The sequence below is a fragment of the Crinia signifera genome, chromosome 2 (genome assembly GCF_055691185.1).
Source record: "Crinia signifera chromosome 2, ASM5569118v1, whole genome shotgun sequence".
Classification (NCBI taxonomy): Eukaryota; Metazoa; Chordata; class Amphibia; order Anura; family Myobatrachidae; genus Crinia; species Crinia signifera.
The window spans coordinates 257,426,848-257,452,447 of NC_139218.1; the positions used below are offsets into that span (position 1 = coordinate 257,426,848).

General features: G+C 41.1%; 1 protein-coding gene across 13 annotated transcripts in view; it reads left to right on the top strand.

The window, feature by feature from the left end:
- The window catches only part of DMD (dystrophin), a 1,973,025-nt gene that overhangs the window by 1,467,906 nt on the left and 479,519 nt on the right, over window positions 1-25,600 (top strand). For all 13 annotated transcript variants that reach the window (XR_014470468.1, XM_083174338.1, XM_083174337.1 and 10 more), the window contains 2 exons: window positions 14,769-14,941; window positions 20,154-20,310. Coding sequence is in view for 12 of the 13 variants with exons in the window: in XM_083174338.1 (XP_083030464.1) it covers window positions 14,769-14,941; window positions 20,154-20,310 (330 nt within the window). In the remaining variant the exon portion in view is untranslated. The remainder of the gene's footprint in view (window positions 1-14,768; window positions 14,942-20,153; window positions 20,311-25,600) is intronic.

The following is a 25,600-nucleotide window of genomic DNA, read 5'->3' on the forward strand; positions in this document are numbered from 1 at the left end:
GTATAAAGTCTGGAAAAGCCATTGCAAATTGCCTAGGCCATAATAACTGCCTGTTACCATCTTCCTTTCTTTGCAATTTCTTCAAGCAGTAACATAAATAGGAGACAGAAAATAATATTACCATTACAGAGACTTTGGATATTGCTAAAAGGATGCTTAAATCTGACATCTAAGAAATGTGGGTTTCAGATAAGACTGGCAGTTTTACACTTGAGAACTAGGAAACAACTATTAACTCTCCGTGCATTGAGCCTAAGTGCATTATAATTTGTGAACTCAATTGAAGTTTTATATAACTTTCTATAAACCCCCTAAAGAAATATTAATGTCATGGCTGGATACAAGTACTTAAAGATTTTTATTTTCACTAAGGCAAGACTTCTGTACTGCCATAATCTTCCAATAGCATCATTAAAACTGTCTGCTCTGTCATTGAAAATACATTTTATGATAAGCCAGTCTTTATTTACCATTTTCTGAGTGCTTAAAATGAAATGAGACATTGAAATAAAGTATAATGGTAATAATAAATGTAAAATTGAATCTATTCAGTTTCGGTCCAACACCGCTGATAAGATGTATACAGTATGTGAAGAGATTTTCAGCATTTCCTCTCTTTTCATTGATTTATTGAGTAAAGTTGAGAAAATATTTTTATTATGTAAGAAATGGGAGCAGTGAAGTACAATTCTGAATACACAGACACAAAGGCATACACACACAATATGTCCATTGTCAAAGTCTGTTCCGAATTGCTATATTTGAGCACAGGGGACTTAATTAGTACCTCCGTTACAGTATTTTTATTTAACCATCTGTGCTCAAGCATGAATATCACTAAAACTTAGACTGTTATCCTGCCTTGAGGGCCGTGGTTGGGAAACACTGATGTATGTATGTCGGATGGATGGAGATAGATAGATAGATAGATAGATAGATAGATAGATAGATAGATTTGTAACACCCTCTACCTGGTTGTTCTAGATTATGGTGTGTTAAAGATTTTCCACCTGTGATGCTTCTCACTTTGGGATGTAGTCAATGGTTTTTGTGAGCTGTGACAGCATGCAGTGTTGACTGCTTGCTGTCACAGCTCGCAGGGACAGTATTCAACTGACCCCCTGCACGCGCCGTTTCCCCCTCGCTCGTTTCTGTAGCGACGGGGAAACAGCGCGTGTGGCCGCTAAAACAATGAGGTTCGCAGCTAAATGCAGCGGGCTTCCTGCAATAGCCGCAAGCCTCGCTGTTTGGGGGAATTCTCACTGTCCTCTGTCAGCAAAAATTCCCCTGCAATGAAGAATAGGGTGAGTGGCTGGCGAGGGGTTACATGGTGAGGATCGCTTGTTTTTTAATACAGCCCATTGTGGTTCTGTTAGTTTCAGCACCTCTGCCCAAATCTTGAGACAAATGGGTAAATATACTAAGCGTCATTAAACTACAGGGGTGTTTTCAAATACGGGGATGTTTTAAATCCTGAAAATGTAGAAATGTAGTATCATTGTTTAGCAGAATGTACTCCGCAACTTTGTACATCCCAACCTGACAGTGACATAAAAGTGGATGGAGATAAAGTAATGGCCAATCGGCTCCCAAGTGCTGGTTGGTGTTTTATCTCTCTCCACTTTCTCTCTCTAAGGCATACCTCCCAACTGTCACGATTACAGCGGGACAGTCCCGATTTTCGGGTCCTGTCCCGCTGTCCCACCCGCGGCAGGCATTGTCCCGCTGCGGGGGGTGGCAGTTGGGAGAACCCCCAATCTAATAGAATAGACGCTGTGCGCATGCGCACAGCGTCTATTCTCGTATGAAAATGAGGTCGCGGCTAATTAGCATAAGCAGCGACCTCATTTGCATAGTGTCCCTATTTCGCCAGGACAGAAGTTGGGAGGTATGTCTAAGGGCCAGATTCTCTAAGCTTCAAAAGTGATAAAATGGAGAGTGATAAGCAGCCAGCCAATCAGCTCCTGTCTGCCATGTCACAGACTGCGTTTGAAAAATGTCAGACAGGAGCTGATTGGCTGGCTGTTTATCACTCTCCATTTTATCACTTTTGAAGCTTAGAGAATCTGGCCATAAGGCTTTGCAAATAGACCAAAAGTATTTTACAATGACATTTGTAGACTCCAGGGGCTGGATGTAATCGGTTGCAAGTCCAACAGCTGTGCGGGATCCCGGGAGCACTCTGAGATGTTTTAAAAAGGGCAATCATTTTCAAGTCGAAACCATGCCTTGTAAGTGATTGCCCTTTAAAAATAAACTTCACAGAGGACTTTACAATCAAACACACACACATCATTTTTTGACTTCAGTAATTGTATTGTATAGTATATTCACATGAAAATAATTAAATGAAATACTATGGGAGCTTACCTTTATACAGCGAATGGTGTACTTTACAGTATATGGGAGTTAATATGTGTAACAGGAGAAAACAACAAGTTTATTTTTATTGGGTGAGTGTAGAAATTATGATAATCATTATTATCCTCACTGATGGTGGTAATCTACATTGTGCTAGCTCCATCATCCAAGCATATGGCATCATGACATCACAATGATAGGACTGGAAGCACGCAGAATTTGAGCTAGCACATACCTCTTAATAAGGCTTCTGGAAACTAGAGGCTGCAGAATACCTTTCCAGCTAACCGACATGATAAATTCAGGAGCCATTGGGATGCACAGTGCTGCCCAATAGGTCTTACACCCTGGACTATGCTGCCCACTAGGCCTTACACACTGTGTTATAATGCCCACTAGGCCTTAAATCCTGGGATAGGCTGCCCACTAGGCCTTACACTGTGGGCCATGCTATGCACTAGGTCTTACACTCTGGGCAATACTGCACATTAGGCCCTTTTCCCTGGGCTATGTTGCCCACCAGGCCTTACACTTGGCCATGCTGCCCACAATGCCTAATACTCTGGGTTATGCTGCCCACTAGGCCTTACACTCTGGTTAATGCTGTCTGTTAGGCCTTACACTCTGGGCTATTTGCCCTCTAGGCCTTACACCATGGGCTATGCTGCCCACTAGGCCTACCCTGGGCTATGTTGCCCACTAGGCCTTACACTCTGGGCTATGCTGCCCACTAGGCCTAATACTCTGGGTTAGGCTGCCCTCTAGGCCTTACACTCTGGGCAATGCTGCCTGTTAGGGCTTACCCCCCTGAGCTATGCTGCCCACTAGGCCTTACACCATGGGCTATGCTGCCCACTAGGCCTTATGCTCTGGGCTATACTGCCCACTAGGCCTTACACCATGGGCTATGCTGCCCACTAGGCCTTACACCATGGGCTATGCTGCCCACTAGGACATTCACCCTGGGCTATGTTGCCCATTAGGCCTTACACTCTGGGATATGCTGCCCACTAGGCCTTACACTATGGGCTATGCTGCCCACTAGGCCTTACACTATGGGCTATGCTGTCCTCTAGACCTTACACCATGGACTATACTGCCCACAAGGCCTTACACCATGGGCTATGCTGCCCACTAGGCCTTATACTCTGGGCTACGCTGCCCACTAGGCCTTATACTCTGGGCTATGCTGCCCACTAGGCCTTACACTCTGGGCTATGCTTCCCACTAGGCCTTACACCATGGGCTATGCTGCCCACTAGGCAATATACTCTAGTCTATGCTTCCCACTAGGCCTTACACCATGGGCTATGCTGCCCACTAGGTCTTTCACCCTGGGTTATGTTGCCCACTAGGCCTTACACTCTGGCTATGCTTCCCACTAGGCCTTACACTCTGGGCTGTGCTGCCCTCTAGGCCTTGCACTCTGGGGTATTCTGCCCTCTAGACCAGGGGTGGGTAACAGGCGGTCCGTGGGCCACATGCGGCCTGCAAACAGCTCCTGACTGGCCCATCACTGCTGTATGTGTGCCCTGGCTGCCTGCCAAACATTGTGTAGCTGGCACGGTCCACACAGTCAAACAAGGCCCCACCCCACCATGCGCAGATTCTGTGTGCACAGGGGACGCTGCTGCCGGAGGTGTCCGGAGACTGATACACCGGGAGCGGCCTGTTGCTGTCAGCCTCTGGGGCCACCGCTGGGTGTGGCTATTGTCCATCCTCCGGTCAGGCCGCACCTGGTTTTAGAAGATCTGTGCAGCAGAGGGAATCCAGCTGCTGCCTTGCTAGATGGAGAGGAGCCGCTATTCTTCAGCGCTGAGTGGGCATGGGTACCGGTCACCCCTTCGGGACATCATGAGCAGGGGCACAGAGCTCTGGGTGAGTCCTCACCCACAGCGATATCAGCAGCACCCCCTTCCCCATTTACACAGCACCCAATGTACAAATCTATCTGTGAACTACTGTATACAGGGCTTGTTGTCCTGTCTCTCCCTCTCATCTCTCTGTATAATTCATTCCCTCTAAGGGGGAGCTGGTGTGTGGAGTAAATAAAAGGGAGCTGGTATGTGGAAATGTGAGGGGCAGGTGTGTGGCATTACTAATGGGGGCAGGTGTGTGGCATTACTAATGGGGGCAGGTGTGTGGCATTACTGATGGGGCAGGTGTGTGGAATTATTAAGGGGGAGCTGGTGTGTGGAAATGTGAGGAGCAGGTGTGTGGTATAACTAAGGGGGAGCTGGTGTGTGGAATTACTAATATAAGGGGCAAGTATAAAGAGCCCACTATTGTGTTGCATGATGTGTAAAAGGGGTATTTGGTGTGCTACAATACATTCAAAGACACACCCCTTTTGAGTGACCACACCCCCTATTTCTGGAGTGCAGCCCTCGAATATCTGATTGAAGTATTAAGTGGCCCCCCAGCTGAAATAATTGCCCACCCCTGCTGTAGACCTTACACTCTGGGCTGTGTGGCCCACTAGACCTTACACTCTGGGCTGTGTTGCCCACTAGGCCCTACACCCTGGGCAATGCATTACTAACCCATCCCTAGTTAAGGCTCTGGTGCAATAATCATCATCTGTGTGTCTGCTCAAAACTAGCTGATATAAAAATCTCCCAACATATAGATTTTGTCATTATATGAAATTGTGTTTTGAGACCTGTAAATTGCTCATTACGGGCCTGATTTTGAAGAGGCTGTAGTTGTATTTATGTCACATAAAACAGCAATATGAGTAAACTGTATGGCACTGCACATGGGACAGTACTAATAAACTGAATGTACATGTACTGTATGTGTACCTTTATAATCTGATCCTATACAAAACTTTTTTCCAGATTTTATAAAACCCAGTTTATTTTTCAAAGAATATTGCTGCACTTCATTTATATTAGGCTCCTTTGTCCCACTCTGATTCTATCCCACTGAATACAGATAATACTTACCTCTTTCCTCCAGGCATCTCCAAGCAGGAGGGCAGTGATGGGGCTAGGCTAATTGTTTCATTAGGCCCCACCCCGTGCAGGAAAAATGCCATGATTGTACCACACTGAATAGAAATAGGGCTAAAGTTATGTGATTAGCACATAATCTTATCTTATCATTAGGCTCCATACCCTCCACCAGACTGCAGGATAGCTCCCCATTCTGCCAACTTCATTAGAATGTGTGAGTGGTGCCCATTCTTCTGGGAATACAGAGGACTACCCCAAAAATCATGAGTCCTCTGCAGGATCCAGGAGAGAAGACAAATATGACATACCCTCTAACATTTCATGGACAGAAATCGGTACACATTCGGAAAGGGGGCGTGGCTGTGGGCAAATGGGCATAGTCAATTATAAAGGGGGCGTGTACTGGGCATTTTGTGTACTGGGCATTTTTTTCATTATATATATATATTTATTATGTATGCTGCTGAGCACTCCCCCTCACCTCCCCGCTGAATAAGCTGCTGGGCGCTCCCCCTCACCTCCCACCGCAGAGATGCTGCCGCTCTGGCTGCATCCGCCAAGAATTTCAAAAGCTGTGTGAGGCAGCATTCGGCAGCAGGGCCGTGGGCTGCGTGATGTCATTGCACGCACACGCTGTCCCAGACCGCAATGCACCACGGGAGCAGGTGCACTTGGCTAGATCTTAACCCCCGCCGTGCCTGATCCGACCAGCATCACTGGAGTCAGAGGAGCGGCTGGGAAATTTAAAAAAAAACGGTACATTCGGTACATTTGTTTTTAGCCGTACAGACCATAAAAAACGGTACTGTACCAGCTAAATCGGTATAGTTGGAGGGTATGATATGATATTGCTGTTGTATGCAGAAAATGTCTTTATGCTTTAATTTGTGTATCCTATTTATCATTTGCTGTCTGTATAAAAAAGAAGTGCTTGCATATATGGGGAATTGTGACTCCAAAGTCTATTATTATTTAATGGTTAAGAAAATATATGAAATACATTTAACACAGCAAACTTTACTGCGGTTTAGAATCATTTATTCTCTTATTGTAACTAATTGGAAGCTGCAGCCTTGGCTTTGTATGACTCCTGAAATCCATACAACATTCATTTCTTTTCTTCCTTGAACCGTTTTATGAATTGCAATTCATTGCTGTGTTGGATTGGAGTCAACTCATTAAGACAATTATTGGCTGCATATCCGATGTTTGATTAATTAGTCTTAATGTAGGCACAAGTAGTAAAATGATATTACATATTCATTAACATTAATCATCTATTTACACCGCTGACGTTTTTGATGGTGGGTTGGTATAAAAATATGTTTCTTTAATATTAAACATGTTTTAGGCTATTTTCTAACAACAATAATGTGCAAGTTGTGTCAATGTCATTACACACTGTAAGGAATGCAAATCATTGCGAGTTTACAATATGCAGCTTAGAAATACAAAATCCAACTTTGCCAATTATTGCACATCTATACTGTTCCATTAAAATGAATTCAATGTGAAGCAGAGAGGTGCAATGGTTAAGCATATTCAATTAAGGTTTAAAATCTACACTAACTCTACCATACTTTTGCAATATAATTAATGAATGACATTTTTGTTTCCAAAACATGAAAAAAATCTTTTATGGGGATATTTTTTAAACATTAGTTATGTCACTCTTCTGGTCTCCCATTGTGCTATATTCATTAAGTGTTAAATGGAAATCATTGACATTTTAATTGTTGTTCTTCTGTAATGCCAAGAAGAAAACAATGCATGATTTAAAAATGAAAAGAAAACTAATATATATTATTACATTTACCAGTACAAATGCTACTGAAAATCACCAAAGTGGACAGAGTTGCAAAAATAAACTTTTTTCTCAGCCAAATGCCTGAAGTTTGAGGGGTAGAGGAATTAAAGCTTAGAGAGAGACTATGTACCATTTTAGCAGCTCCTATCTGGTATGTTACAGGCTGTGTTTGAACAATGACAGTTGGGATCTGATGGGTTGCTATTTTCTCTTTTTCCGCTTTATCATTTCCCAAGAGTGACGGTGAAAAATATTTGTACCACCTGCTGATTCTGTAGAAGCATTTTTAGTGGCCAAGCCCAGAGAAATATGTGTATTTATCTTATGATTCCAAAGCAGGGGGGCCAAACCGGTTCTCTATCTACCAACAGTTCCTATTTTCCAGACCACCTGTGGATCTGTATGATGTGTCAGTTAGGAATGAATGAGACACATGTTTAGAATGTGATGGCTAGTAATGACTACACCTGTGCACCAGCTGGGTAGTCTGGAAAATGGGAACTGTTGGTAGACCTCAAGGAACAGTTTGGCCAGCACTATCCTAAAGCATATGAAAAATGATTCAGTGATATGTATATGAAGCACAATGGATTTTGGCATGAAACAAAACACTGGCCACTGCATCGTAGCAGTTTAAAAACAGACTCAGACACAGATACACATGTATCACATATCACATTAATCAGTGCAGTCTACTGAAGCAGTTTGATCCCATTGTTTAGCTTATTTATTAAGAACCTACAATACTCCCATAATGCTGCCCAATTGCAGGGTAGTGGTGTGTGGAGCTCAGCTAGAATAATACAAGGATGGCATGACTAGCACTAGGAGAAAGTGTTACCCGCTTCTTTCTGTACCTCCATTTGTTTTATTATATACTATTTAATTATATACCAACAACATTTTCAGATCTATAACACACATGCACAAATTGAGTATTACTTGTGAAACGATATCTTGGATATTTTGTGCGCTGTATAACTAGAATAAAATGTATTTAACTACATCAACCCCCCCCCCCCCCCCCCCCCCCCCCGCCGACCAAATCCCCTCATTACCACGTGAGGGGATGTGGTTGCTGACCATCAAAGGATTTTTTTCCTCCATTTGTGGATAAAAGTAAGTCTCTAATTACTTTTATCCAGGACGGAGATCGCCGAAAAGGGGACAGGCACTGACATCAGCCACCCACCCCACGCAAGCAGGCAATAGGTCAGGTGGGTGTGGGTTTGGTAAAAGGGTGCCATGATCAGTAGGGTCCACTGTTCTTGTGTACATCGGCTGTGACTGAAGGAAAAACACCACTGCTGTGATTGCTTTATTCAAAGGAAAATATTGCTTAATAGTTGTGGTGGACCTGACATTTGTTACTATGCAGTGGCTGCTGAGTTGAGGCGAAAAAACACCTATGGCATTTACCGCAGTATCTAGACCAGGGATGGGGAACCTTTGCCCCCCCCCCCAGCTGTTGAACTACCCATCCCAGCATGCCCTGCTACATATTTGCTATTTGGCCATGCTGTTGCAGGGCATACTAGGATGTGTAGTTCAACAACAGCTGGAGGGCCAAAGGTTCCGCATCCCTGTTCTAGACTTACAATACGGTACTTGTGTAGTTTCACGGCGCCAGCATGGCGCCGTGCTACTTCCGGGTTCTACGCTCGCCACAAACTATGTTAAAAAAAGTAACTTAACTCCATGCCAACATGGATAGTTCATACCTCCACTATCCATGTTGGCATGGAGTTGATTTTAAATAGCGTGGCGAGCGCAGCGAGCCACCGAGCCCGCAGCGTGGGCGAGCGAAGCGAGCCCCGCAAGGGGGCTCAGATGCACGGCGCCATACTGAAAAACTACACAAGTACCCAATACTGAGTCATATACAGCGAGTATCATGCAGATTATAACCTCTAAGGAACATTTGGGACTCATTGGGACACAGAATTGGGAGAAGACTTCTCCATGTAACTTCTTACCATAAACTTAAAGCTATTGTTTTTAGGATTGCAAGTGATCTAACTGTAATATATCTGTTTCCAAGTATACTATAGGTATAAAGGCATTTCCAATCAAAATTGCTGTTATAACTATATATATATATATATATATATATATATGCTGTATGTATGTATGTGTATATATATATATATATACTGTATATATATATATATATATATATAAAGTATTTTATCCAATAACAAGTCCTTGTAGAATAATTTTCACCTGTTTTTAAAGCATAACTTTCATATTTGATTCTTGATGTGTTTCCCCGTAGGGATAAATGTAATTTTTTTTCTTTCATAAAAAAATTCCACACTTAAAATGCAAAATGGCTGGTACCATTCACACATTATAAGCGGACATGAGTTACCATGGTAACAAGTGAAGCTAATGAAATATAAAGCATATGAAAATCCAGGGAAATGAACATGTAGTGGAAAGAAATTTATAGCTTATCCTGTCACAAGGGATTGGAAAATGACTTTATTTCATAAGCCAAAGTATAGAAAGGTTTTATATTAGTGTAAATCATTTGTTGTGTTTGTATTATGGGTATTGCATTTAATTGCATATTGTAATTAATTATATTGTTCTAAAAGATGTTTTCTTTATATATAAATATATATATATATATATATATATATATATATATATACACAAGGTGTCAGCCTGGCACTCCCGGGGTGCTAGTGCAACTGCCGTGGGTGCCTTCTGGCAGGGGGAAATGCAGGTCTCAGCTCAGTAACAATCAGCGGCACTCCAACGGACTTCAAAACAGCAAACTTTTAATGCACAATAGTGACCAACGTTTCGGGGACAACGCTCCCCGTTTTCAAGGTGTGCAAGACCTTGCACACCTTGAAAACGGGGAGCGTTGTCCCCGAAACGTTGGTCACTATTGTGCATTAAAAGTTTGCTGTTTTGAAGTCCGTTGGAGTGCCGCTGATTGTTACTGAGCTGAGACCTATATATATATATATATATATATATATATAGTCCAAACTCCGGCACTCCCCAATCTGCTGCTAGCGTTTCTTACCCTGGTGCCTTCCTTGGGAATAAATTCCCTATGTAAACGATGATTGTAGGCAATAAGGCGTCACTCAGGGATTTGGTGCAAAAGATCAAGACGGCAAATTGCCGTCTTGATCTTTTGCACCAAATCCCTGAGTGACGCCTTATTGCCTACAATCATCGTTTATATATATATATATTTCTACATTTGTTACTTAGTCAAATTCAAGCTGTCCACTTACAGTATATCTGCTACAGTTTGAGAAGATATTGTTTAGTAGTGAATTATACAATTTTCATAATTATATGGCTGCATTTTCTTTATTAATTGTATTGCGTGTCTTGGAGAAAAGTGCACATATGTTAGTGATGTAATATAGCACAATAGTTACAGATGGTCTTTTTAGGTCTTTCCAACTTTCGTATTATTAACTAGCCAATTTGAAGATTCAAAAGAAGAACGAGGAGGTGAATTGTTATCATGCTGGATTCTGCATCAAATTTTCTATGTATCACGTTAGTGGTAATGTGCATGAATGGGCCCCATTAAAATATCTGTGTAGGGGCCCAGCAAAGGTGCTCTAGCATTCCAGGGCTTCGGAATCTAAAGTGAATAAAGTAGTAGTAGTAGTAGTAGTAGTAGCAGTAGTATTAACAGTTACTTTTATAGCGCACTTAACAGAGAATATTTGAACGTACACATTAGTCCCTGCCCCAGGGGAGCTTACCACATATACGCGCACACACATTCATTCAAGGGTTCATTTTTGTTGGGAGCCAATTAACCTAGCTGTAAATTTTTGGAATGTGGGAGGAAACCGGAGTACCCAGAGGAAACCCACGCAAGCATGGGGAGCATATACAAATTCTGCACACTTAGGGCCATGGTGGGAATAGAACCCATAACCTCAGTGAGGCAGTAATGCTAACCATTACAATGTCCATGGAGGCCTCTTCTGAGAAGGGAAGATCTGTTGTTTGGCCACTGCATATAGACCTATTTAACTTTGATTACCTCCATTACTCAAATGTTTCCACTACTCACTGTATCAATGTTGCTAGTGCTTATAGCTAGAACATACTGTCTCAGTCCTGCCTTTAGAACATATACAGTGCCTGGACAACTCTACATAAGGGGGATTGTACAAGTCCATGGAACATTGTGAATTTCACTACTTTCTCATATATGATTGTGGAGAGCAAAGGTCCCCATACACTAGTCTGACTTGTCCTGAGGACAAGTCGGACCCAATTTCCCCTGAGCTCCCCCGGCAGCTCCCCTGGAGAGCTCAGTAACACTTTGGCACATGATGTGCCATTTTTTACATGGGGTAAATCGTGTGTGATATATCCCATGTAAACTCCCAGGAGCTGCAGGGGCAGGAGATTTAAAAAACATAGAAACCTGGTGAGCGGCAGAGGCAGGTGCCAGGCTGCACTGAGTGCATGGGGGTGACCGTGCAGTGGTGGGACGGGCAGTGTCAGGGAAGCGCTGAGCTGTACGTGATTCAGCAAGGCACATGCAGCTCAGCACTTCCTGGACACTGCCCGCCCTGCTGCTGCACCCCCGGGCACTCTGCACAGCCTGGACCCCACCACTGCACATAGGTGTGTGCCAGTGGTGCACACACCTACAGATCGTACCCAACACATAGTGGTTGCTAAAAAGCACCCATGATGTGCCGCTGATGGGTCCGATCCCATAGATTGAACCTGCTGGGTCCGACCCGATGCGCACGGGATCGGGTGAAATCATCCCAAATCGGATAAATGTATGGGCACCATAACACTGCTCACTGACTTTTTGGTGCTTCAGCTAGCCCAAAATGAACATTTAGTTTTGAGTGGGATAATCTACTTACTAGACTTTGGGAGTCCCCCAAAGTCTTGCTTTCACCCACCACTGTTACACATGCTCCTGCACATTGTTGCTAATAGTGCTGTGCCCCAACCAAATTCTGTAGTATTCCCTCACTAATACCAGCCCAATAGCATGCTGCCAGCAAGAATGTGTTCTACAGTATGTCAGGTATTATGGATTCTTTGCTGTGATATATAAAGGATAATAATAATCCTGCAGATGGAGTGATGATTAGCACTAATGTCATATATTTTCCCGCAATTGCCTTAACAGTGTGGAGTTTGTGTGTTCTCCCTGTGCTAGCATGGTTTTCCATTGGTTACACCAGTTTCCTTCCACAATCTAAAAATATACTGATAGATTAATTGTCCCCCAACTAAAATGAACCCTAGTATGTGTGGGGCAGTATGAATGGTAGCATTACTGCCTCACAGCGCTGAGGTCATGGGTTTGATTCCCATCATGGCTCTAACTGTGCAGAGTTTGTCTATTCTCCCCTTACTTGCATGGGTTTTCCCTGGGTACTCCGGTTTCCTCCCACAATCCAAAAATATACTGGTAGGTTAATTGGCTCCCAAAAAATTAACCCTAGAATGTCTGTGTGTGTACATGTGATAGGGAATATAGATTGTAAGCTGCACTGGGGCAGGGACTGATGTCAATGTTCAAATATTCTCTCTGTTAAGCGCTGCCGAATATGTATGCTCTCTAAAAGAAACTGTTAAATAAATAAAAATGTACATGGGCAGACTAGATGGGCCAAGTGGTTCTTATCTGCTGTCAAATTCTTTGTTATAATAGTAATAATAATAAATAAATAAATATTGATAAAACATGGGCATGAAAGAAAAAGCAGCCACCAGAGCCCTAAAAAGGTAATTGTTGGCCGAAAAATCGAAGAATCTTATATAAATATTTTTTTTTTCTATAAATGTTTTGATATATATTTGATTTTAGTATATGTAAATTAATCAATGCAATTACCATATATGGCCTCATTATTGCATGTTTTAAATGTGCTGTAAAGTCAAACAGTGTTTTCTTCTTATTTGGCAAATAAAAGCCACAAAACAGATAGAAAGGGAGAGCTACAACAGAAGCATATACAGTAAACATACAAATCCATTGAAACACAAAGGTCTCATTCAGCGTGTAGGCAGAGAGGAATGCCAGCCGGCCTGTGAAAGAATTTTCCTTTGGCAGCAATTGGTGTACTGAAATGAGAGAGAGAAATCAAACTGTGTCTCTTCTATATCTTGTGATGTTATATACTGTATATTAACCCCTTAGTTGTGATTTCAATTGGTAAATGATAGACTAATGGCTTACACACTTACCAAATTCCACTGTCAGAACAGTTAAAAGCTAAGTTTGCCCTAGTGTGTTTCTTTGCTATATTATTGCCCTCATCCTACACACTTGGACGTGACCGATATTGTGTCACAAAACAAAGTGTCTATTTGTTTCTACTATTAAACACTGCTTTAGAAAACTGAGAACATAAAAGAATTAGGGTTGGGACTTCGACTGTGTTCCGTCAGTAGTGAGCTGTCTTGCAACGTAGTGCTGCTGCCTTCAGCTGATGTTACGGACTTCAAAAGCATGTTGCACAGGAAGAAATATAATGTTAAGGTCAGACATGTGGAAAATGTAGACAGTCTGTCTTCACTAACCGTTTTCTTAAACATATTTGCAAATAACGCTGCTTTTGCTAAAGCTACTCCGCTGTGCCTTTCTTTTGATTCATTTCATAATAATTGTTTGATATGATTACAGCATATTAATTATATACAAAGCTATTGTGAAAGTAACAATTAAACAGTGTTGTCAATGCTACCCAGTTGTGCTATTACTTTTATAATTGGTATGAGATCTGTTCTTATTGGTACATAAAACTTAATTGCACAGACCTTTTGTAAATCATAGCAGCCAATCATATAATTGCTTTCGTTATCAAATTTGGAGAATGTGATTGGACGCTTTGAAATACAGCACATCTGTGTTATGTTCTCCTTGTTAAGAAATAAGCCTCATAAGGTTTTATATTGCACTTTAACTCCGACAATACAGTACTATAAAATGAATAAAATAGTTTACAGTGCAGAGTTAATTAATTTGTCACGCAATGAAAAAAAAAAAACTGTCAACTTCATTAGTTTAATATGTGTTATGATTTCATACATCATTTTCAGTAAATGTAATAGATTAAGGCCAAGTAAATAATTGCAAGATACAAGGAGAAACATACATAACATTCTTTATGATCAGTTGAGCAATTTGGAAGCTACAGTAAGTAAGTATTACAAAGCAAACAACAGCACAGTTGTCTAATGTGTAATGAGTACACAGACATTTATCCTTCATATAATATGCAAGTGTTATTCTCTTCTATTGATTTTTGATAGTTCCTGGGTTTTTTTTTCAGTTCTCTTAACTGGAAAGACAATTGGTTATAATGTATGCTTCACTAATTTAAAAACAGTGTGTGGTTGTGCGCACCATCCTTACAAAATGATTAGCTACCAAATATTTTGTACAAATCACAAATGTGGGAAAGTCTCACTTTAACATACAATATGTATGTATCAGTATTATTAATACACATGGGTGTTCTTGTTTATATTGTACATGCTAAACCTTTATTTCTGGTACAATAGACCTTTAAACCTAATTGAAATCAAACTTTAGGTAATATTTTGCCATTAAATGACCCAGGTGATTTTAACAAATTAGTCTTATGTCTTTTACCCTGTTTGGGGCATTACAGGAGTTACAAGCAGATATTGATGGCCACACAGAAGTATTTCACTCTTTGGATGAAAATGGACAGAAAATGCTTAAATCATTGGAAGGATCTGAAGACGGGGTTCTTCTGCACAGGAGATTGGATAATATGAATATCAGATGGAATGAGCTCAGAAAAAGATCCCTTAACATCAGGTAACAGGCAAAAGTACTATACAAGATGCCACTTGACTTTGTTCTTGGTCTGACAGGCTCTATCATTTTCTGGGCACAGAAGGACAAGCACACAGCTTGTTGCATCTAATTGTTTCATTTGGGCAAGTTCAAATATGTGACTGCTGAATCTGAATCTGAGTCTGACCCAGACCTATCAGCCATTGTCACTCCTTTTTTTAAGTGTAAGAGGGCACCAAATTACAGCATGCTTATGGGCAACCAGGATGAAGTTACACCTCTGTGTATATACTTTATGTATGTATATGTGTGTGTACATGTACAGTACATGCATCATATAGGCAGGGCAGCCGAGGGGGGGGGGGGGTAGAGGGTACAAATTACCCTGGCCCGGGATTGCTGGAGAGTTCCAGTGGGGGCCCTGGGCCGACCTCCTCTGTCCCACCTGTGCAGCAGCACAGACCTACAGCATGTGATGTGCTGACAGCAGGCTCAGCATCTCACTGACAGCGTGAGAGCTCATGCTGAGCCTGCTGTCAGCACAGCACATGCTGTAGAGGTGTGTGCTGCTGCTGAGGTGGAGGAATGGGCAATAACACTCCCCCCTCAAATTTAAAGTGTTTTTTTCACCCACTTTTAACATTTTGAGCGCGTGGTCTAATCACGGGAGGTGTCCACCTCCTGCAATTGGGCCACACCTTCCAAATTTTACTGGAGCCTGGCATACCTCTCGGTTGCCCTGCATATAGGTAAGTGGTTCTGTGTCCTTAAGTTTCCCAAAAGTCCTTAGCTCCCTGTCTTATCTGTTTTGTCCCCATTCTTGCTCCCATTTCCCCATCTGCTTTGTATTGCCTCCTCATGGTTTGCATTTCTAACTTCTTTGCATGTTGATACAGCTCTCTGTTTCATATGGCAGTCGCCGAAGCTCTGTATTATGGTTCCAAACTATTTCTTGTTATAGCTTAACTATTAAGTGGTTGAAGGTAGGCACTAGCTATGACCATTGTGGAAATAGACACACCCATGGTGAAGGCCACACCCCTATTTAGATCACCCCCACAACAATGGTCATATTCACACATTACTAGTGACACTACCACAGTACTTGTCAAACCGCATGCTGAGGCACACAATAGGCCTTTCTTAAATATAATCTCCATCCCCATGTGGAGCATATTCTGGCACTGTGGATGTGACCAGATTGTTTAAGAAAACTAAAAAAAGTAATATATAAACTCAGCACTCACCAAGCTGGAAAAGCTAAAGGGAAGATACTTAAGTGTATTCATTAACTCCTTCTTGCTGTGTTCTTATTCTTCTTTTGAATGCAGTGGATAGGGATTGTTTGGCACATTTCATATTCTGAACAGTTTTGTAAAAAGCATGTTTTAGAGGTTTTAGAAAAGGCTTAGTTGAGATAAGCAGAATAGAAAACAAGATTGCACTGTGACTGAGTACTGTGAAAATGGGCTTGTCTAATGTTATTAGTAGCTCTGCTACCATCATGCTGGGTTTACTTTATTCATTTAGGAACCAACTTTTGGCAAAGCCATCAAAGATTACACTGGAACAGAAATATAATACGATGTGACCAATCACGAATGACCCCCCAGGGTCACTCCTAGTCCACCTGAAAAGAGAACTCTACTAAAAACTCAGTTACTTTGAAAAAAATATTTTATTTAAATAGCAAATAGCAAGTTGCTCTATTAACAATGTATGTCTCACCTAGATCTAAGCGGGGTTTCTCTTTGTGCTATACAGTTGTACAGCATGCCAGCCAATCTAAGCAGACAGAAGGGCTTTGCTCTGATTGGTCAGAGAATGTAAAAAGCCACTCAGATTCATTAGACCCCAGGTGCGGTTAAGCTGCTTCTAGCCAATCAAGATGACCTTTTTCTCACTCAAATTGAAGCCATTCTGATTAGAAAGACTTAGAACTTGTCATTCTGCAGCAGGCTCCTTAATGAAACAGTGTAACATTGCATGTCTCCCAAATGCTTGAAAATGGACAAAAATAATTGTTCAGAGAAATTTGTAAAATTGAATTGATTCATCCAATTTGTCTGAATAACCATTGTCTGTTTAATAGCATTTGGGAGCACATGGTTGATTGTCATTTGTTCCCATACATTACCAGATTTTTGTTCCCGCCTGACAGAATAATCAGATAAATCTTTAGGTGTGTACTCAGCTTTAGATGCAAATTCCGCACCTGAATGTACACACACACACACACACGTTTGTGTGTGATAATAAAAAATGCAATAATGAGAAAATGTCATTGCTCCATCATTCTGCCGGTCACTAATCAATCATCTATCATGCTGCTTTATTTTACCTCTGTCCTTACAGAAAATTGTATTGGGTCAATATACAGTATACTGCAATATGAAATAACATTGCATTGTATACTATACTATACAAATATAGACATGATGGCACCTTCTCATAAACCTCACCTAAGAATCATGTAACTGCTTCATGTTCATAGCATAGAGCCATAGGCTACTTTAAAACTGTTGCCAGGCAACTAAAATCCAAAGAAAATATATTCTCTGTTTCAACATAATTGTTTAAGTCAAATATAGTTTTTAATTAATCAAAACCAGAGCCATTTAAAAGAGTAAACATTAATCTAGCATGTTCGATTGAGCAAGAATCATTGGGGAAATATGTGTCTTTGCCAGAAAACCATTTAATTATGTCAGCTGTACTAACCATAAGAGGTATGAAGAATTATGCATTTCATTTTAAACAAATTATATTTAAAGATTAAGTTGTTGCTTTTAATGTTCAGTAATTTATTATTGTGCATGCTAATTATTCTCTCAAATCTATATTTCCATGATGTCTGATGATTGCATGGTCTTCCAGCAATATTGCTTTATTAGGCTGGGCCACACATAGCGACGCAGCGGGTACCGTTCAGTTGGAACTGCTGCGCAGCAAGGAGCCTGCACAATGGCTCCACATAAGTGGTGGGGCCACAGCTGCCTGGCTGGTGGGGCAGCCAAGTTTTGGGAAGAACACATATATTACAATGTATGTGTTCACACAATGTGGCTTTGCCTTTGTATAACACTAGAAATCCGGTTGTTAGTGGCCGTATCCAGTTCTGCAGGATATGGCCACACCTCTGTGTGCCCTAACACAGTCTCCTTGCTGCCAAGCATTTCCTGCTGAATGGGACTTGCTTGACTGCTATGTGTTGCCTGGCACTAAGCCATAAAAAAAAATATTCGGAATAGTAAACAAACTTCCATCGTTTTATTATTAATATCTTCAAATGAGAATGTAAAACTTGCAATCACTTTGAAATGCCTAATTAAGTAACTTTATATCTGCTCTCATTTTTTGACACGTCATTTTAAAACAGTACTGTGCCTTTAAGCAGCCACTGTACTGCCATTTTAAAAATGAATTGTGCTATGTTAGCCAGCTGAACATAACACAATAGTTTATCACCACTAGTCATTAGTACTTTCAATCAGAAGACTCAGTAGGCTAGACAGGTATAGAATTCCCCAGCACAAGCTAATACAAGGCTATGATACAGTTACATACAGTTCAATTACACAATTTAATAGCATATAAGAACCACTGTACATATGTAAGTATGTGCATGTTCAGGGCAGACTATGACCCTTCTAGTGTGCCCTAAACACATGTACTGTACATGCACATATTTACAAATGTTATTTTTGTTTGTTAGAAGCTCCTTAACTTACCATTATATTTTTGGGCTTGTGCAAGGAAACTGGAGCACCCTAGGGAAACTGGAGCACCCTAGGGAAACCTACACGTGCATGGTGAGAATTGAACCCATAACCTCAGTGCTGTGAGGCAGTAACACTAAAGATTACTCCATCCATTCTGTTCACATAACAAAAACCTGGGACAGTTTGATGAGTTTTCAAAGAAAGAGTCAACTATGTATAACTAGTACTGTGGACCCGTCATTGGAGAGGTCACTAGCTATTGTTGCCAGTGTTGCTGTTTTTTCTTCTATCCCTTTCTCTCTGTCCCCTCCTCCCTTTTCATATATATGTGTCCACTATCCACTATCAAATATAACCTTGTGAGTATGTTTTTGCAGCACCAAATATGCAAATTTAAAAAATAGAGTACACTACTCATTTTAGTTGTGCCAGGTATAGTAAGCCACATGACACGTGGACAGCCAGCATGTGAGTACATATAGCAGTGGTTCCCAAACTTTTTTGAATCACGGCGCCCTTGAGCATCAAAACAATTTCACGGCACCCCTAGGCCGAATTTAAATTATTGATAAATTCAGAAAAAAATATTAAAATGTGTTTATATGTCATCCTTAGGGTCAGTTACATGGTAAAATACAGGATTTACTACTGTTTGTCAAAGTTATCATTGGTAGCACTGGTTTCACCTGTGACATTGATCATAAATAATTTTAATTGGTCCTGGGCCACCAACTCAGGGCACCCCTGCAAATGTCCTGAGGCACCCCAGGGTGCCACGGCACACAGTTTGGGAACCACTGACATATAGTATCTGTACTCCTGCAATGCTTACAATGATATGACAGTAATAGGAGATAATACATTTAAAAAAAAGCTTTATTTTTTGAATAAAGCATTTTTTTATTCAAATAACTACAGAATATAATTAATATAGCCAAGTTTTATACATATTATTTTTATTAACACATAACCAGGTCATGCATGCACAGATCCACTACCAGTGGCCCAATGAAGTGGTAGTTTAACCTTTACTGGTGTCTGGGATGAGGCTGTGGAATATTATCTTGCCAACATTATGTTTATAGACTCTGGTGATTAGGCAATAAGTGATGATACAATTCCTGATTATCATTTCTTGTTAGTAAATAGGCCCCAAGGTGTGTGTTATTTGTTGCAACTGTAACATTAAACATCTTATAAATTGTATTTACTACCTCCATAAAACCATTTAAAATCATTTGTTTATCTATGTTATCCAATGTGTTCATGTTTTGTTGTTTGCATTATGTTCCTACTAATTGAACTACTAATTGCTGCAAAATATCGCTCATCGCGGTAAGACTGCTTAGGAGCTTGCCTCTTCTTCTCAGCAATAAATTCTCATCAAAGAGCAGTTCATATATTAATTATTATTCCTCATCTAAAATAGATTGGAATCAGTATGAAATGAGCTGTACATCTGCCGTGATCCTTCTCCCCCTGACAATAATGTGATGCATAATGTCTTGTAGGTCTCATTTAGAAGCCAGCACAGAGCACTGGAAGCGATTACACATCTCTCTGCAGGAGCTTCTTGCATGGCTGCAACTGAAGAACGAGGAACTAAAGCAGCAGGAGCCCATTGGTGGGGATGTTCCCAAAGTGCAGAGCCAGATTGACACACATCGGGTAGGAGGTTTTATCACTCTCTTGTAGTATTCCGACAGCATCTCTTTTTTTATAACAGAGAGATAGATACAAGGCACTTTAACAGCATTTGTGATAAGTAAGTTCTGTTAATGCAATTAGTAGAAGGTACAGTATGCACAAATGCAGAAGACACACTTACCCAATTTAAAAATAACTTTGAAACAGTATAGAATTATAGGGCTGCAATAAAATGTGATATACTTTACTATAGGATCATCTATCAATTATGCTATGCCTAATACATTGGCCCTTATTCAGATCTGATGGGGCAAATTCATGTGTACTGCAGGTGGGGCAGATGTAACATGTGCAGAGAGAATACTGGCTGCATTATTTTTACACTGCAATTTAGATTTCAGTTTCAACATACCCCATCCAAATGTAACTCTCTCGGCACAGGTTACATCTGCCCCACCTGCAGTGCACATGGTTTTGCCCATTTTGAGAACAAATTTGTACTGCGATCAGATCTGTATAAGGGCCATTGAGCATAAGATAAACTATACTTGCCTACTTGTGAAAAAGCACTTAAGGGAGTTTGTGAAGAGGCGAGTCATAAAATGACTTACACCCAAATGTAGATGAGCCACAAAGCAGTGAGTAAGATTTACTGTATTTGAAGAAAATACACTGATACGTGTCAGGGCTTCTTCATGTACTGTGTGTTACCCGTGGTTCCATATAAGTGCCCATGAAAAACCTTATTCAAAATGCATGAAGCAATAGGAATCATTGAGCCTTATAACCAGTGCAGGGAAATGGCACTGATGATTCCATTTGAATATGTATTTCTCTGATTTCTTTTTTCCTCACAAAATTTAACACCTGCGTAATGTGGGTAAGGTGCACTGCAGGAGATTGCTAGACTATTAAGGGAGTCAGGGAGATTGCTGCTATTTCAGAGAGTCTCCTGCAGAATGCAGAAGATTAGGCAACTATGTGATAGAGACATGCAGGGCTGCCATCAAAAACTGTGGGACCCAGTTCAAATGAAAAAAGACAGGGAAATGAGCAGAGACACAGGTATGGTTTGGAGCAGAAACACAGATGCACGGGGGGAGCAGGGACAGTGTTATGGTTTGGAGTAGAGACAGCAGTTGTGGGAAGGGAGCACAGCCACAGATAGAGTTCAGAGTAGAGAGAGACATTCAGTAGTTGTGGGAAGGGAGCACAGACACAGATAGGGGTCAGAGTAGAGACATACAGTAGTTGTGGGAAGGGTGCAGAGACACAGATAGGGTTCAGAGTAGAGAGAGACATACAGTAGTTGTGGGAAGGGAGCACAGACACAGATAGAGTTCAGAGTAGAGACATACAGTAGGTTGTGGGAAGGGTGCAGAGACACAGATAGGGTTCAGAGTAGAGACATACAGTAGATGTGGGGAGAGAGCAGAGACACATTTTTAAAGGGAGCAGAGACACAGATATGTGGAGGAGGCAAAGGCAGGAATAGTAAAAAAGGGGACAATGGTACAGATTGAACAGAAGGGAAGGGCAGAGAAAATTTAAAACAGGAAATTACTCAAATAATATAATAAGTAAATAATAGTTAAATAATAAGTGACAGCAAATGTTAAAAGGAGAGTTATAGTTTCATGGGTAGTTACCATTCCCTCTGCTAGAAATGCTTAACAGTAATGGTGTGTACACATGGTACAATTTGCCATTTGATTTTGACTATAATCGGGATCGCATAGACATCGAATGGAGATCGAACATGTTTTTAACCTTTCAATCCCGATTCGATACTGATGCCAGATCCCGTTCAGCTCAAATCAAATAGCCAAAAAGACAGTGCAGCAATGACTATATATTACAGATCTATACTATGTAGTCAAAATTGAATGCATCCGTTTTGGCTTGCCATGCAATTTGATCACGGGATCGAATAGCAAGGCTATCGCACCATGTGTACACACCATTACAGTATTCAGGGTTGGGCTCCTGGAGTACTGCTTTCTATAAGAACCAATTTTACTTGGTTTCCCAACAGTTTCCTAAACTGTGTGCCAGCGCCAGCATCTTTGGGGGCTTGTATCCAGAAATGCCACTTACACAGGCTATGCTGATATATGTGCTCCTGTGTGTATATCTTGCCCCCTACTCTTCCACTTCTTTACTTTTGCTATGTAGAGTGATCTGTGGGCAAATCACTACATGACTCTGACGAGCTGCAGAGTGTCTCTTTACTAGCGGCAGTCATGCTAAACAATAGCTGCAGAGACTGTACAAAGAAGGGCAACTAAAATGGTGCAGGGCCTACATCACAAAACTAACCCGGAAAGACTAAAATATGTAATGTTTAGAGCAGAGAAGGGAAAGGGGGGACATGATAGAAACTTTGAAATACTGTATATCAAGGGCTTTAACAAGGTACAGGAGGGAGACATTCTTCACAGGAAGAGGAGCAGCAGAACACTAGGACATGCACTGACACTAGAGGGAGGAAGATTCAGGGGAAATTTGAGGAAAAGTTACTTCACAGAAAGGGTAGTGGATAAGTGGAATAGCCTCCCATCAGAGGTGGTAGAGGCAAATACAGTAAAACAATTTAAATATGCTTGGGATAGGCATATTGATATCCATAAAAAAAAAATAAGGATCAAATATGGTTTGAGGTAACATGTTTAAAAAAGGGGCAGACTAGATGGGCCAAGTGGTTCTTATCTGCCGTCAAATTCTATAAAGCAACACAGCAAACATCTACAATCTTCCTTCTCAGAGGGAAGGATAATCAAATCTTGAAGGTAGATAAAGTGGAGAATTTGCCTTTAACAACAGTTAACCTCCAACTTCATTTTACAGGCTTACTTGTTTACGTTTATTTTAATAAAAGTTTGAGGACATTTGTCTTTGAATTCTATTTATGACATATTATCATATTTTAAACTTCCGTAACATGATCACATTTTATAAACTCGTTTCTGTACCATAGTGAACTTTACTGTCATTTTTTTAGATAGGAGCCTGGGGAGGGGGTGCCATATCTCCATATTACTTGTAGTTAGAAGGTGGCTAACTAGGATAAGATATGGATGGCCTGAGTTACATACAGTATATAGGGCACACTGAGCACTGCAGCATGTTCCTCTCGCATATGTGGCTGGCACATTCCACACAAGGCACTAAGGCAGTGATCTCCTTATTCCACACATGGTGAGAGCCATCATAGTGCCTAGCACACATCAGCAGTTGCAACATTGTCACACAGGCAGCAGAGATGGTGCAGAAGCTCAGAGCTCCCATTGCATGGACACATCCCAACATTCTCCCCATTGTCTATTACCTTGTCTGCTAAGTATCTCTACCACATGCTCAGAGCTGAGCACCGGGATGCAGTCCGTCATCTTCATGCTCTTTTTTTGGGACTTGTTGTCTTAGATGGAGCTCCTGTCTCTGTCCAGCCCCAGCAAGGACTGCTAGTCCATGTAGATGCTGATAGTAGAACAATTTAATCTTGCTTGACAAAGGCATATGAAGATCCTTACAAAGAACTAAGGAGCAAAAAGGGTTGAGATTATCTGAAAGGATTAAAAGGGAGCAGACTAGATGGGCTACATTTGCATTATGTATCGATTTAAATCCGTATATTCTGAAGATAACTTTAAAACAGCATTTAAAAAAAAAAGGATGTCAGATGCTATAGTAACGAATAGAATCCACATACTTGGCAAAATAACAAAACACACACCCGATGCTAGCATGAACAGCGAGAAGCACTGAATGTAGTTGTTTACTACAGTGGATCGGATGACATTACGCTCAGTGGGCCTGATTCACCTTGATATGCTGAAGTGTAAAAATGGCTACTAGGCGATTTGGTACTTATGTAATATCTGGGCTCCCGTTTTTCTTATGAGACCGCGTCCCCTCGCCACGCTTCGGGCACGGTGGCTCGCTGTGCTCGCCACACTATATAAAATCAACTCCATGTGTAGTTGGATAGTAGGGGTATGAAAAAATGGGGTGCATTTAACATGGGAGTCCAGATAATACATAAGTACCGGCGATTTCCACTCCCCTGCATATGCACAGATGAGCGACGTGTTAAACTGCAGTTGCCGGTGAGAGACAGCAATGGGGCAGAAACATGGCGCTGGTGGGAGCGGTCCAGACAACGGAGGCGTGTCCAGACCATTTTCTGTGCAGTTCTGACAGTTGCTGCAAGCCAGAAAATGGCAGCCCTTCTACCTTAGGGATGTGATCGCATTTATGTGATGCGATCGCAATTACACCTTGCAAGCTGTGTGGTCTTGCCCTGTGCTGAAATAGCCATGTGTTTACCCTGCGTAAATGACACACATTTGCAAATATATAATACACTACATGTACAAATGTTTGTACCAAATAGTGGTACAAATTTGCCTCTTTACATGGCTTTAAAGAGCTTCACTGAAGTGTTTTTAATGCTTTTTCTTCTGTTCCCTTCAATAGATTTGAAAATTGCATTGCAACTGCCAGAGTGTATGTAGCCTTAAGCTATCAGCCACATAAGTATTAATACCTTGTAAGTAAAGTGAAATATAGGTCGATGGAAGGAGTTTTGGATGTAGTTAATCCTGTTAAATTATGTTAAGTATTATGTTTGGATTTAAAAAGATTAAAAACAGTGTTCTAAACCGAATAAATGGAAGGCCCTATTACTGAATAATTATTAGTCTGTTAACAACAGATGACATATAAAGGAAATATTACTTTCTACATTTAAATTAAATATAAACATGCTGATTCTGGAAGAAATTCTTTGAGGCTAATAGATTTTTGGTACTTACTTAACCCTTAAGCTCTGTACACAGGGGGCGATGGGTCTAGGCACAGATCACTCAGCACACATCTGCTCTGTGGAACTGGGTGATCTAAGCAGGGTAGACAGTGCATGCACTGTTTATCTTTGCAGGCGATGGCGACGCGCAGCTCCTCCCATCACTATAGGGTGTACACACGGAGCGATTGAATTCACTTATTTCTTATTTATTTATCATCTTCTACAAGATAATAGATAGAATCTGCTTGGTTGCTATGGGCAACATCCCATCTTCAATAGAATGTCCATCTTAGTAAATATACCCCTCTGTACTTGAGTTAGAAGGGGATAAGGTGATAGCATGATGAAGTGAAGTCACCAAGAAGTGTGGCCCTATTCTTCCACGAGTCCCAAAAATGTGAAAGTCTTCCAAATGTTGCACTAGAGATGGCAAGATTGGCACAGGGGCATGCAAGATGTCTTGATGCCTTGAGCATTGGCGCCGACAGTTCCACCGGGCCCTGG